General features: G+C 39.2%; 2 protein-coding genes across 3 annotated transcripts; one reads left to right on the top strand and one right to left on the bottom strand.

Moving 5' to 3' along the window:
* The first annotated feature begins 1802 nt into the window (after positions 1 to 1802).
* On the top strand, positions 1803 to 9607 carry LOC106093793 (uncharacterized). Of its 2 annotated transcripts, XM_059362902.1 has the most exons (5): positions 1803 to 1929; positions 2011 to 2584; positions 4199 to 4352; positions 9050 to 9254; positions 9334 to 9607. In XM_059362902.1, exons 2-5 carry the CDS (start codon positions 2041 to 2043, stop codon positions 9541 to 9543), a joined length of 1113 nt encoding a protein of 370 aa, XP_059218885.1. In that variant the 5' UTR covers positions 1803 to 1929; positions 2011 to 2040; the 3' UTR covers positions 9544 to 9607. The 2 variants fall into 2 exon arrangements, with proteins under 2 accessions (XP_059218885.1, XP_013116405.2); XM_013260951.2 differs by lacking the exon at positions 1803 to 1929 and having other exon boundaries at positions 1936 to 2584.
* LOC106093801 (large ribosomal subunit protein uL1m) lies at positions 9593 to 13206 on the bottom strand. Its single transcript, XM_013260962.2, has 3 exons — positions 12894 to 13206; positions 12513 to 12822; positions 9593 to 10578 (listed from the first exon to the last, which is right to left on the bottom strand). The coding sequence occupies exons 1-3, from the start codon at positions 13088 to 13090 to the stop codon at positions 9994 to 9996; spliced, it is 1092 nt and encodes a 363-aa protein (XP_013116416.2). The 5' UTR covers positions 13091 to 13206; the 3' UTR covers positions 9593 to 9993.
* Positions 13207 to 15342: the final 2136 nt, after the last annotated feature.

Raw genomic sequence — 15342 nt, 5'->3', positions numbered from 1 at the left:
ACTATCTGCCAAAATCAGTGATTAGTGCAACTCTGACTCTGAGTATGTTAGTGGTTCGGGCCATTTATCGTTTTCTGTGTGTAGTTATAGTTCTTATCTATAATACACACACAACCAAAACTGGTTGACAGATAGTGTACTACGCGAGAAAAGATTGTACTCAGCTGTTTACGGTACACTACCTGGTAATTATGTCATGGTTCTTGTACAAATGAGACCACCTTTGGCCAGTAAAAATTTACAGAGGAGTAATAGCCATTTTACTCTCTTTAAAAAATTTGCAAGCGAAAGTACGCAAACGACTTCCAGTGAAACTTTGCGGAAGAACAGCTGATTTCTGTTTTGGTTGGGTTTTTATTTGCTTGTTTGGAAAACAATTTTTTTAAATAAAAAATGTTGGCGATACTTGTGAGATATTTTCCTTAGATAAACGTTAATTTATTGACCCGAGAGTGAAAAGGCTAGAAGGGGAGCCATTCGTATATCCGTGATTTCCCTGTGGCTGGACAGCCATCTCAATTTACCGTGCATTCCCATGGCAGCCGGTTGTACGTACCGCATTGGCCCGATGGAGTCTTTCAGTGCACAACTCACTGCTACAACAACAACCGTGCACGAAGTTACGAAAGTCATCCGTGGCGTCAAGTCGCGCAAAGCCCTGTTTCCAGACAGAACCTCTACACTGATGCTGAAGAATCTGGATCTGCCTGGAATCGATTATCTTACAACTGTCCTCAGCCTATCTGAACACTATTATACTGAAACCTGAAAAGGACACGAGCAAGGGGGAGTCGTACAGACCGATCCCCCTTCTCTCATGAGTAGCCAAGACGCATGAGGGACTACTCCTCCCGCTCCTCTCGTTGGACAACTTTAGGGAACTTTTTAGTTCCCGAACACAGCTATTGTTTCGCCATGCTTTGAGCTGGGCGGTGATCAGTCAGCCAATCAGTCAAACACGCAACGATTTAATACATATATTTGTATATAGAGATATGTAGATGTATTTATATAAACTTAAATAGAGATAGATAGATACACTCATATTCATTATCTTTATAGAAATTTTTTAACAAGTTATTTCTATTAACCATCATGTTATTTTTGTTTTCAAGCCAATACCGGGGATTTCCAGGAATACTTTGAATTTGCGTAATATTGGGTTGCCCAAAAAGTAATTGCGGATTTTTTAAAAGAAAGTTAATGCATTTTTAATAAAACTTAGAATAAACTTTAATCAAATATACTTTTTTACACTTTTTTTCTAAAGCAAGCTAAAAGTAACAGCTGATAACTGACAGAGGAAAGAATGCAATAACAGAGTCACAAGCTGTGAAAAAATTTGTCAACGCCGACTATATGAAAAATCCGCAATTACTTTTTGGGCAACCCAATATGTCAGCAACATTATTTTTTTTTTCTATGTTTGGGAACCTTTAGTGGGAATGCTATTCACGGGGAAATGAAATCATTGTTTTGATTTAGAAACTAAATTGTTTACCTTTATCGCCTAGAAAAGCATATAACCAAATGATACACATACATATATTGGGTTGCCCAAATAGTAATTGCGGATTTTTCATATAGTCGGCGTTGACAAATTTTTTTTTATAGCTTGTGAATCTGTAATTGCATTCTTTCTTCTGTCAGTTATCAGCTGTTAATTTTAGCTTGCTTTAGAAAAAAAGTGTAAAAAAGTATATTTGATTAAAGTTCATTCTAAGTTTTGTTAAAACGCATTTACTTTCTTTTAAAAAATCCGCAATTACTATTTGGGCAACCCAATATTTCTAATAATTAACGGATGAAGGTTATAAAAATGGTACATCTATAACTACCGTTAGAGAATAAGGCATTGTAACAGCAGACAAATAGTGTAAAGTGCCCTTAAGATGACGCATTGCCTATATTTATGATAATCGATTAAAAGTACGGTAACATTGTTATTGTTTTTATTAACTACAATATTATTTTTTTTTTTGTTTTAATTTGAGTTTGTAATTGATTTAGGCCTCAGGACTCCGTCCAAGCAATCAAACAATGTCGACCTCGACCACGAAATCGCATTCGAATTCTATATATCTACTAACCGTGAAAGTTTTTACAAGATTTGAAAACAAGAGAAATTATTTTGAACGTCCCCGTTTGGTTGGCATCTACAACATTGACCATATAAAATTCAATCCGGCCCATAGGATAAAGAACCACTTTAAAGAACCAGAGCCATCGTCGTATCCATTGGACTTGAATGCCAGCGAGGATTTGTTTGGTTTTCTAAAGTATGAAACACAAACTAACCTTTTTCACCCTCTTCTGCATGCAGTATTCAGTGGAACGTCAATGTTGGCCCTTGAGGAAGAGAGGGCGCCAACAACACCGGATGATATAGAACGTACAAATGTGTACACTCGCCGTGGTATTCTGGAACGAATTATGGAATTTTGTTATACAAAATATAGTTTTACGGTTTGTGTCTCTCGCTGCAATGGAAAATTGTTCATGGTACAACAAGCGCCGAAGAAGAATGTTTACAATGACAACCAATCGGTGCACCACATGCGTTTATCTCAGCTGGTATTTGGAGGTACGTATAATACCTACAGTACATTAGTTTTCGTTTCTTTTATGCCTTAAAGAAGCAACAATGGTGCCCTAAAAATAGTTAAATGGTTGTAATTGTAGCCACACACACAGCAGTCATCGGGGAAAAAAACTGCTAATATAACGCTTGATCTAGAGTTTCTCTCTTGTAGCGCTGCACTTCACGTTCTAGATCATTTAGACCTACCTTATGGAGTATTGGTAGACGTTAAACAGTGCCGGAGATATAACCCGGTCTTGGGGAACTTCCTGTTTCCACAAATGACTGGCGACCACAAAGATAATTCGCGACGCAGCGTTTCAGGTGAGAGTAGTGAGATCGGTCTGGTCGGAAAAATGGCCCTCCTCCTAGCCCTGTCACTCTCAGGACGCACAACAAATTGACGGTTGAACAACCTGACGTACTTCTTCGGATCGGTCACTGTTGCGTTGCCAAAGGTGACTGAGGTCCTGTCGTCCCGCTTACCGGGTTTCGAGAGACTTAACAGTAGACCACTGCTTCAAGTGTTCTATCCACAAAATTCTCTTATTTTCGTTGACTACCCAGTTGATTTCCAGATTCATCTCCCTGTTTCAGGATGGGGAATGGGGTCCGTGCAACGAATCCCACAACGCCCGTTTGCGAGTTCCACTAACTTCGCCGTGGAATCGAGCCGCATTTGGGGTACTCGCCCGGCTGGTATAAAGCGAACTGCTGCTGCGTTAATGATGACTGGGAATTTCCTCTCGGCAGCTAGCACATTTGAGGGGGCTGTCACTGAAGCGGTGATTGGTGTGTTCTCTGAAGCTGACCCAATCGGCCTTATTCTGATTGATAAACGTCCGACCTCAAAGAATATGAGGTCGGGTGGTCGGTCTATGGTAAAAATAGGGAGAGATAGTCTGATCCCCAAGAAAATATAGTTGTCATATAGTCCGACGAAGAGGATGCAAAAGGCGACGACGTCGACGCTTGTTACCCACTGCTATCTAGTTCGCACAGCACCTAGCAACATACCGAATGTGACAATACTCCCGTAGTGACGTAAGGTCAGAGGCCGCTTACACCTCACCGACACCGACCGATGATGGATGCGGTTCTGGCAAACCGAACAGAACCAGGGTCCGGTTTTCTGTTCAATCGCCTGGGACGAGACGAGCGGTCGCTGATGTGGTTGGCCTTCGTCTGAAAAGGTTCTCAGTATAGTCCCCGAAGCTCGACCAGTTCGCCTTTTCTTGAATGACATACGTCCGGCGTTCCGAGACTATGGAGTCTTTCGAACGGTGAAGCTCTTTGATTATTAAAGAAAGCTAAGTTTGGGATAATCGGTGTTGCAGGAGGACACTGGTAGAATGTGCGAGGTCCTGAGTTCATTTTCCAAAAGAGGTTTGGGTCTGCCGCCACCACCCTCATTTCTAGTCTACTATAAATCGAACTGAAGCCTGGACCTTTTTTATTTCATCTCCAGCTTATTTTTCGTTCCAGTTTTGAATATAGCCAACACATTCATCAATTTCTGATCCTTTTTTTGTGTTTGAGACCATTGCAATATGTACACTTTTGCAGAATTGTTTAAACATTTTTAATTTATTTATTTTGATTTTTTTTTTATTTAAGATCCTACTGGTAAAACTTCAAATGGCAAAGGCTCAATGATCTATGATGACAACGTATTCCAGGTCTTAGTTCATAAGACGTCATTGGGAAAATTTGATATTTATTACGTTGGTAGAACACAAGGAATCATACCAGACAAAGCCGAGCAAAAAATGTAAGATCTTAACAATGTTTACTATTAGCTTGCAGGAATTTCTTAAGGAAACGAAATGCAGGTTTGCCCACTAAGTGCAGAGCGACTTCTCTTATAACAATAAGTGCAGAACGATTTAAATTATACCTCAATGATAAGGGAGCTTTTTTATAGGCAAGTCCAAACGGAGGTCCGCTAGGCGACACATCTTGTAATAAAGTTGTAGACAATGTAATACTTAACAAATATTCTGGCATAAACAAGGGTACAGCCACCCGTTCCCAATATAGACCCATCTCGCCTGCGCCTAGCACTAGTGACCCCTACATGGAGTGCATGGGGATAGCAGTCAACGTGTACATACCGCTGGTTGGTAGCTGTGTCCCGATTAATGACCAAGCTTACAACCCCGACATAAGTGGGTTACTATCTGGCCATAATCGTCTGTTTCTAGGGGACTTTAATGCGCATCACACTCCATTGCATTGTCCCCTAGGTAGCGACCAGCGGGACATGGCTTTGGCAGAGCAAATTGAAAGCTCCACGTCTTGCACGGTAAATGAGGATGCCCCCACTAGGTTTACGAGGAGGTGCAGCAGCCCACCAGACATTTCCATTGCATCCTCTGATCTGATCAACGAACTTGCCTCATATTTCGCTGCAAGAAATATGGCACCAAATGTTCAGCTACATTGTTAACTACAAATACGCGTGAGGTGAATACTGAGCTGAGTGTGATGGTCGATGGAGAATTGATTCCGACCATCAAGTGTCCCAAAATACTTGTCGTCACATTTGAAAGCTCTAACACATTCTTCCCACATGCTACAGCAATTTGCGATAAAGTGAAAAGTAGAAACAAGGTCTTCAAGTCACTTCCTGTCAGCACTTGGGGTGCAGACAAAGAAACCTTGTTGACCACGTACAAAGCAATAGGCCGGTCTGTGGTAAGTTATGCAGCGTCAGTGTGGTCTCGCCAACTTTGTCACACGTAGTGGAATAATATTCAGATCTGCCAGAATGCCGCCCTCCGAACTGCGACGGGCTGTCTCCTCAGTTCTCATGTGGACCACCTCCGTCAGTAGACAAAGATCCTACCAGTGCGAAAACATATCTACATGCTGTCTAAGCAAAAATAACTTTTGGGCTGTTACTTGTTGTCACATTTGAAAGCTCTAACACATTATTTCCACATGCTACAGCAATTTGCGATAAAGTCAAAAATAGAAACAAGGTCTTCAAGTCACTTCCTGTCAGCACTTGGGGTGCAGACAAAGAAACCTTGTTGACCACGTACAAAGCAATAGGCCGGTCTGTGGTAAGTTATGCAGCGTCAGTGTGGTCTCGCCAACTTTGTCACACGTAGTGGAATAATATTCAGATCTGCCAGAATCCCGCCCTCCGAACTGCGACGGGCTGTCTCCTCAGTTCTCATGTGGACCACCTCCGTCAGTAGACAAAGATCCTACCAGTGCGAAAACATATCTACATGCTGTCTTAGCAAATACCTTTTGGGCTGTTATCGCAGAGACCATCCAAATCATCACCTTGTGAAAAGATATCCACCGCCCAGGAGCCTTAAGGTAGATCTACATGATCTAGAGGGTGAGGTTCAGCGCTACAAGAGATAACCTCTAGATCAAGCGGCATATCAAGCAGGTCTAGACAATTCATTCATGCACACACGGTAGCAGATGCGATAAATGGCTACCGGGCAAATTTAGTTCTTGGAGAACGACCGCCTCCCATTGCACCTGATGCCGACGTGCTAGATGTATGTCACGATTGTAACCAGGGACCGCACGATACACGTCACCTGTTTAACTGCCCAGCCAGACCCACTCGACCCAGACCCAGATACCTGCGGACGCACCCCATCTTAGTCGCAGAGTTCCTGGGTCTTGACACTCAACAGAACGCTACAACAACGAAACCAAGGTTATACCCGAATCGGGTTAATTAATTACTGTTAGTCGATGTCGGTAGACCCAACCCGCTAATCTTTCTTTTATAATTCGGAAAACAATATTTGCTTTTTGCATTTTTGGAAAACCCCCCGGAGGTATTTCTAAGAAGTGATCGTGGACTCAAACATAAACGTCAACATCGTGTTCCAGGAATTTGCGCCCTATACACCGAGCTTTTCGCAAAAATTTGAATACAATAATTGCATATTTTCAATAAATTTTTAATAGATCCAATTAAATAATTAATTGGATATATAGGAAATTTCAATAAAATTTTTAATTGAGTATGCAATTTTTTTAATTGAAACATTTTTCAATCACCTTTTTGAACAGAAAATTTCCATCTACATGAGGCACTTCCTTTATACGAACCTGGAGCCGAATTACCGCATGCGTTGTTGTTGTTGTTGTAGCAGTGTGTTGTACACTGAGACGGCAGCCCTTCTCCATCGGGTCAATCCGGTACGTACAACCGGCTGCCATGGGATCGCACACGTGATCAAGTGCGTTTTCGTATCTAATGAAATTTGATCTCGAATTTAATATATATATATGTATATATATATATATATATATATATATATATATATATATATATATATATATATATATATATATATATATATATATATATATATATATATATATATATATATATATATATATATATATATATATATATATATATATATATATATATATATATATATATATATATATATATATACATATATATGTATATATATATATATATATATATATATATATATACATATATATATATATATATATATATATATATATATATATATATATATATATATATATATATATATATATATATATATATATATATATATATATATATATATATATATATATATATATATATATATATATATATATATATATATATATATATATATATATATATATATATATATATAAATATATATATATATATATATATATATATATATATATATATATATCTTATATATAAAAATCAATTTGTGTTTGTTTGTGTATTCCTTATAGACTCAGAAACGGCTGAACCGACCAAATATATATATACACCAATAACGACAATATGGAACTCAAATGAAAGGTATTCAAATTAGAAAACGAATCTGATATCCAATTGTATGACCAAGTGTTTGGGGGTCCAACCCAACCCCCAAAATACCCCAAAATTTGACACATATACCGACCATGGCAATGTGGGGCTCAAATGAAAGGTATTTGCGAGTAAAATACGAATCGGATATCCAAATGTGGTACCAAGTTTCTGAGGGTCCATCCCTTCTCCAAACAGGACTTATTTACTGACCATGACAATATGGGGCTTAAATAAAAGGTATTTGAGTGTGAAATACGAATCTGATATCCAAATGTGAGACTAATGTTTGCCGACTATGAAAAAATGTTGCTCAAATGAAAGGTATTTGGTAGTAGACCATGAATCGGATATCAAGATTCGGGACCAACTGTCTAGAGGGACGTCCCACCACCATTACAACCCCAAAATAGGACGTATTGGTGCTCGATATTCAATGTTTCTAGGGCCCATACGTCAAAACAAACCTGGCTTTTGCAATAAGAGGGACTACCGCCCCCCCAAACACCCCAAAATTAAATGAAACGTATTGGGGGTAGAGCAAGAATTGATATCCACTTTCGGTACCAATTTTTTGGGGGTTAACCCCTTGCCCAAAATATCCCACAAACAGCAATTTTTTACTAACTATCGTAATATGCTGCTCAAATAAAGGTATTTGGGAGTAGAATACGAATTTGATATCCAAATGTAGGGCCATGTATTTAGGGCATCACCCCTTCCCCAAAAAACCCCCCAAAGTGTAAAAACTTTTCGACCATGCCAATATGTGGCTCAAATGAAAGGCATTTGAGATTAGAAAACGAATTTGATAACCAATATTGGGGCCATGTGTTTGGGGGACGCCTCATCGTGTAAACTCCCCTTAAGCTAATGGCAATATGGGTTTTAAATAAATGGTTTTTGAGAGAAGAGCACGTTGCTGATATTTTTCAGGGCCAAGTGTCTGGGGGACCACCTCAGCCCCGAAAACACCCCTAAATCAGATATCATGAGAATATCGGGCTGAAATAAAGTATTTTAACAATGGACTACACCTTACATCCAAACTTAAATTCGTAAACCAATAAAGATCATATGGGATTCAGATAAAGGCACTTATAATGTTAAACTGTTAGTCAAGCGATATACTATTCCCGTAGCATGGTGTTTTACTAAAAGCTCTTTAATTGTCGAAAAAATTCAAAGGAAAATTTTCCTCCATATAAAGTAAAAGAAGGCGCAGCGGAAAGGGCCCGGTTTAGCTAGTATATTTATAAATAATGGTCGATTTAAACAACCGCGTTTCTAAATTTGAAAAATTCCCCTCCCATAAAGAGATAAAGAGCGAAATTCACAAAAGAGAGATTGCGGTAATTTTTTCCCATGGTTCTAAACAGCATTAAAGCAATGGATGGAAGGTCAGCAGTGCTCCACCATTTTTGCTTTTTACACGGAAGATTTTTCTCTTCGGTTCGTTCCATTTTAGTAGGTTCGTTTATGTTTTTATTACCCTAAATCGAGTGTCTTTATCTATCTAATCGCATAGTATGTGTTCTAAGAAATGCTCTTGGTTCAATTAGATCTAGTTTTGGAATTTGTTCTCTATCATTAAATTAACAGAATAGTGTTCACTAAATCTTTTTTCATTTCAGAAATGACTTAGAAACTCTGAATGGACAACGTTTTGTTGCTGTAAAACAAATGCTGAGCGAACTTAGAAATGACGATTTGAAACTTCTTAAATATTGGCTTCAAGGATATTTATCCAATATCAAGGAAATCTACATAGCTTACAAAGATAGCGATGGCATTGTCAGGGAGCCGCTTGAATATCAAAAATTATCTGATATACCAAAGGTAGGAAGGAACAACGTATTGCCCTAAGAGAAATGATTAATAAGTTTTGTTTTTGTTATTGCTTTGCCGATCATTACAGAAATGCTCGTGGAAACCTAATGTTTGTACATCATTCTTGTTGGAATTTTTAAATAGAGTCGAAAACCTGATGAGCGATGTTGACTCTTTGGACACTGTTTATAGATTCACTTTTAATGCCAAATATAAAACTGTTTATTATCAAATTCATGAGGGAAAATCTGACTATTCGTTTATTCCTCATGAGTACGGCGAATTTATACAAGAATGAATAACTCAAGCTCAGCAGTTTTTTTTATACGAATAAAATTTGTATGAAATTCGATGTATTTTTATATATACCCCCTTATGCTGGTTGGCGATGGCGTAGTCGAATGTCGAAATTTTTACAAACATTTTTGGTATCACATATATAAGTCGAATTCGACTGTCAAATTTGACGAAAACGATCGTATATAAGTATATTGCGTTCTAAACTACATCGCGCCTGTTTGTCGAAAGAGTATGGAACCTACTTTTATATTATTTTTTTTTATATACCTCAATGTTTTTTTTTTATCAAACTGTCGAAGGCGAATAAGTTACAGAATACCATGAAATGTGAAATTCGCCTTCGACTACGCCGTCGGCAAAGAATGGTAAGGTATTTTTTTTATTAAAATTAATTTTAATAACCATTATGCTTTAATATATGTAAAAATAAAGCATGGCTCCTTAGTAACTAATTAACAGCTGCCTCTGCTTGTTTCTTTTCGACTTCGTCGTCATCATCCTTTTCAACTTTTGTATTTTTGACTGATTTTTGCTGGCTGCCACCACTAGATTTTACAAACATTTCTGGCACATATAAAAATGCATCAATTTTCAATTGCTCCCGACTGGGAGGACTTTTGAGAAGAACTCGCGTTATAAATCTGCCCTCACGTTTAGGCCTCACGCTATTTATGTCCTTGAGTAAGGAACACAAATTGTCCTCCAAATGTTTGGCATCCATATTTAGTGTACCAATAGTCGTTGTTATTAAACCAAAATCTTGTTGGTGTTCATCTTTGTTTGCCATATAACTGACACCATCGGCGAAACGCTGTATCATTTCAGCTAGATTTGTGCCCAAAGTCTCAGATTTGGGATTGGGAAATTTACGTTTCATTAGACCACGCAATGCCACTAATTCGGGTAATATATTTGGATGTGCTATAACATATTGGTAATCGGTGAGTAAAAGTTCGCCGTTTGTAATGTCCTTGATAAGTTCAACACCACCGACAAGAGTGGCACCAGCCTGTCTGGCTTCTGCTATTTCGTCCTGAAAAAATAAGAGAAAAAATTAATTTCTTAATGATCAATGGCTGCAGTGTCGCTCAATTTCCCAACGAAGGCAGTGGTACTCAAAATCGAACGGGATTTCGAAACGGGAACTGAAATTGGTAATTAGCAGGTAGGTAGGAATTTATGGACAGAGGACTTAAAGAAACTTAGGCGCCGGCATTGGCAAGTTGTGTTCTACTGTTGGGTCACTTTTGAACCCCTGCAAGAGGTAAGACACGAGCTCAGAGTCTGTTTTCCTCGTAACAATGACTGATCTGAATGACTGATCGTAACAATGACTGAAAAAACCAAAATTTTTTTTTGGTCTTTAGGTCTTTTTGATAAGCTCAAAAGTAGAAACAAGGTTCACAAGCCGGTAGCACTTTCTGACAAAAAAAAAGCGTGATGATTACATACAAATCCATTGGCGGGCCAGCTGGGCGACACGCAATGGAATAACATTCAGACCAGTCAGAATGCTGCCACCTCCATCAGGAGACAACGATTCTAGGTGAACGAAGGCAAACTACATACTCTCTATGCAGTATATACTGTGATGCTATCACAGATACCATCAAAATCGCAATATTTTGAATAGGCAACCACAACCCAGAGCCATCAGGTTGGATCTTCATGATCATGAGCGAGAGGTTCAGCGCAATAAAAGAAAACATTCAGATCAGAAGGTGTTTCAGGCGGGTCTAGATAGCCTTCATGCAGATACGGTAAGAGAAACGGTGAACAGTTAACAAGTGAACGCAGCCCTTGAAGTCGACAGTCAACCATTGCACCTGTAGAAGTTAGCCTCCATCAGCATATCGGAGTAGTTCTGACTCTGAATTGCGTTGCGGTAGATGCGGCCGCAATATTCCTAGCACTACAACAAAACCATAGCGCACCTGTTTGTATAAATGAGCTTATAACCTTGTCTGTCGTGGACGTATTGAGCTTCATCTTCCATTCCCTGAGCATTAGTTCGAACCCACCCATAGCGATTTTGGCATCCTTTCAATGTTTTTACTGCCCTACTACGTGTTTTCTGCCCAATACCTAATACATACTGCGTTGTTATGAATTGCCTCGCACTCCTCAAATTCATTGATGGCAATTGCGGGGTTCAGCGGTTTGCCTTCTAGTGAAATATTACACCGCTATGGATTGGCATCCAAAATATGCCAAGCTTTAGTTTTAATCGCTATAATAAGCATTTTAAAATACGTAAAGACGTGTAGTCCTTTCTAATTGGCGCTAATAATATGCATTACTCATTTTGTGTTTGCCCGAACTCCTGCCTTCGGAATCGGCGCTAAATTTAAATGATTAAGTAGGCTCCTGTAGATCCTTTGGAGATTAATCCCCATTTCGAGCCTGTGGCTCTTCTATATGTTGCACATCATTATAAACTTTGTCCGTGCGCTCTTATATAAGATCACGCCCGGCCCGGGATAGCTGTGAGCACCACCCAGGCTGGAACATTGAGGTCAGATCTGCGTGGTGTTCATTGCTGTCAAGAGAAGCTTAGCTGCAAGCTACTGGGCGCCTCCACAAGTTGCGGATAGTGGAATACTCCATACGGAGTAGCTGCAACGGCAGTCGCGGACAATCAGCGGTATCGAGCGGAGAGTGAGACGCCGGCGGCACGATATCGATAACAAGGCGAGTTATTGGCGCCTTTAAATAACCAATGGCCACCCTGTTCCCGCGGCGATTGCTTCTTTGGCGTGGATCGAGACCTCCACATAAAAATGTGGTTAGAATAATAACATCACTACCTAATAGCTGACCTGTTGTATATTGACTTATCTTCTTTTTCCATGTAAAACGGTAAATTTGGATTACTCCACACCATATTTTGACACCTTCTTAACAGTTCATACCACCCTATTAGAAATTTTTGCAATCTTTCTCCAAAAATAGTAATTTCCTACTCACATTGCCTTTGGTGAATACAAGTATCCGCCTCTCTTCCCCATGATCGAATTTATGCGGCATCATAGCCATGCGTTGGAAATTATCCACAAAACGTGTAGCCTTTTCTCCTTTCATATTCATTTCAACATGGGCAATTAGTGGGGCATTGGGTTCATTGTACATGCTGGGATGGTGGGTTTCACGATGGCATTGTATGGCATCGGCCACCGAATAGACGGGCCAACGATAGTATTTGCCTACATAACAATTGTCCGTGGAAATTTGCTTCCACGAGTCATCAACATGTTTATTCTCCCGCTGTAGATTCAATCTGAAAATATATTAAAAATTTTACCAAAACCCTTGAATTAGTCCATTTTGTCTGAAGAACCATAGGCATACTTATTATCTCTTTCATTGTGTGGTATAAATCCGACTTTTTTCACTTCCACTTTGACTTTCTTCTTGCGTGCTTTTTCGCGTGTACCTTTCCTTGCAGCTTCACATACAGCGGTAGTATGCAAGCTTCGTATAGCGTCAATAGTGAATTTCTGACGTAACACCAAAGTCCGCATTGAAGAATTAAGTACTGACCACATTTTTTTAAATTAATTAGTTTAATTCTTTGTTATTTAATACAAAAAGAAGATTTTCTTCGCTTTTAAGAAGGCGAGCCAGGCGAACTACATAACACCGGCTGATATGAACAGCTGTTTACGGCAGAGATGCCACATACAATCAATTGCAATAGAAATTTCAATCACAATGATGTTATATATAAAATAACGGTGAACCCATGACACAACTACTAGGTATTGTACCATAAACAACTGAGTAAATTTTTTTCTCGCTAAGTGCAACTACCTGTCAACTATTTGGTTGCCCAAAAAGTAATTGCGGATTTTTTAAAAGAAAGTAAATGTATTTTTAATGAAACTTAGAATGAACTTTAATCAAATATACTTTTTTACAATTTTTTTTAAAGCAAGCTAAAAGTAACAGCTGACAGAAGAAAGAATGCAATTACAGAGTCACAAGCTGTGAAAAAATTTGTCAACGCCGACTATATGAAAAATCCGCAATTACTTTTTGGGAAACCCAATAGTTTTGGTTGGGTGTGTCGATTATAGTTAACACACACAAACAATGAAAAATGGCGGGAACTAGTAACATACACAAAATCAGAGTTGCACTAACCACTGATTTTGGATAATGCACTCAATATTTTGTTGTTCACAAGCAAAAAGTCCACAAATAAAAAAGGAATGACAACTGGTCTGTGCCTGGATCCATGCACGGAAAGAGGTGTTCACCTTATTATCCTGTGAGGGGCAATGACACAAAAAGTACAAGGCCGTCTCTAACTCCTCGTTATCACACATCATGCAGAGGTCCGTCTCTTGTTGGGTCCGGCGCGAAGTCAAATACCGGCAATTGCAATGACCATTCAGAACTGCTATCTGCAGTCCGAGGTCATGCTACCTCAAAATCAAGAGAGGTGGTGTCCTGCTCTGCGGAGACTCGGCCTTTGTCTACCTCCATGGTACAATTGAGAGGTAGCGTCGTTAGCACAACAACAAGAAAGTACCCCCAAAGAAACGACTTTGAGCGGCAAATGTCGTAAATTGTCACGTCAAAATGTTTTTAGAAATAAACTTTGTTTTACAATTTATCTTCTTCAAATGTGTTTTATATTTGCATTTTCATCATTATAACACTGTTTAGTTGTTTATGTGTGGAATATCGTATCAAATAGAACATCTTTCTAAGATATAAGAAAAAACACACAGCTGTGTTATCAAGCATTTCACATATAGATTTATTGCAAAGTCAAAACAAAAATAAAAAAATTTTACTCACCAGTTCGCATGACCTCACCTTATAAGTGCATCCTGGTCTACCTCATTTGCGTGGTCATTGTAAAAGACGTCCACCCTTTCACGGATTCCGTAGCATGATCTGCGCTTAGCAACGATCCATCCCTAGCCATTCATCGGCCGTCGTGTTGCCCGCCACACCTTGATGTTCCTGATCCAGCAGAGCCTGTCACGTTTCCCAATAGTTTGAGGAACTCAATTGGCCACAATATGGCCCCAACGTATACCTGGAGTCTCTGTCTGGTATTATCCTCATCCAAGCTAACCTAACCTTTCCCCATTATTGGAAGTAGTTTATTACAACTTCTAACCAATCTCAAATGACCCGAAGCCAAAGCGTTCAGAGCAAAGTATATCATGCCATTCCGATCGGGCATCGAATCGAAATTGCCTTCAGAGGAGCGAACACCTCAAAGACCCTACACCCAACCAGAAGTCTTAATGATTCCGCGATTTCAAGGCACTCAATTTAGACTCTTACGCTGTTGCCCCTTCGAATTTAGACCCATCCGTTTATTAATAAGGTCTCAGGTGGGCAAACCATAGCATGTCGCCTGAGTCCCTCAGTTGAAGAGTTGGAATTCTATTCTGCTTTCGGAATAGTCACGGAAATTTTTAATTGTTCCGCAAGCGGAATTCGACAGCAGTTAAATGTTTTTGTTTCCATACCAAAACATGTTTTTTTTTTATCTGCACCTATTGTTTTTGATGATGAGCATTTTATCGCCACTCCTATGGGTGACCACCATAAATAACCTATTACGGATGCTGGCAGAGGAGGGATTTAAACTAGTCTGCTACGCATACGATATTATGATACTTCTAAGGGGTAAGGATCCGATGCAAAAGGGCCGAAACGGTCTAACGTATGGCATATGACTGGGCTAGACCCAGAGTTCTTAATGTTAACCCAGAGAAGACTGAAATATGCCTGTTCACGAGGAAGACGAAGCTGGGCCAATTTATCGTACCAC

The sequence above is a fragment of the Stomoxys calcitrans genome, chromosome 2 (assembly GCF_963082655.1).
Source record: "Stomoxys calcitrans chromosome 2, idStoCalc2.1, whole genome shotgun sequence".
Classification (NCBI taxonomy): Eukaryota; Metazoa; Arthropoda; class Insecta; order Diptera; family Muscidae; genus Stomoxys; species Stomoxys calcitrans.
This window is presented reverse-complemented; position numbering and strand designations above follow the sequence as displayed.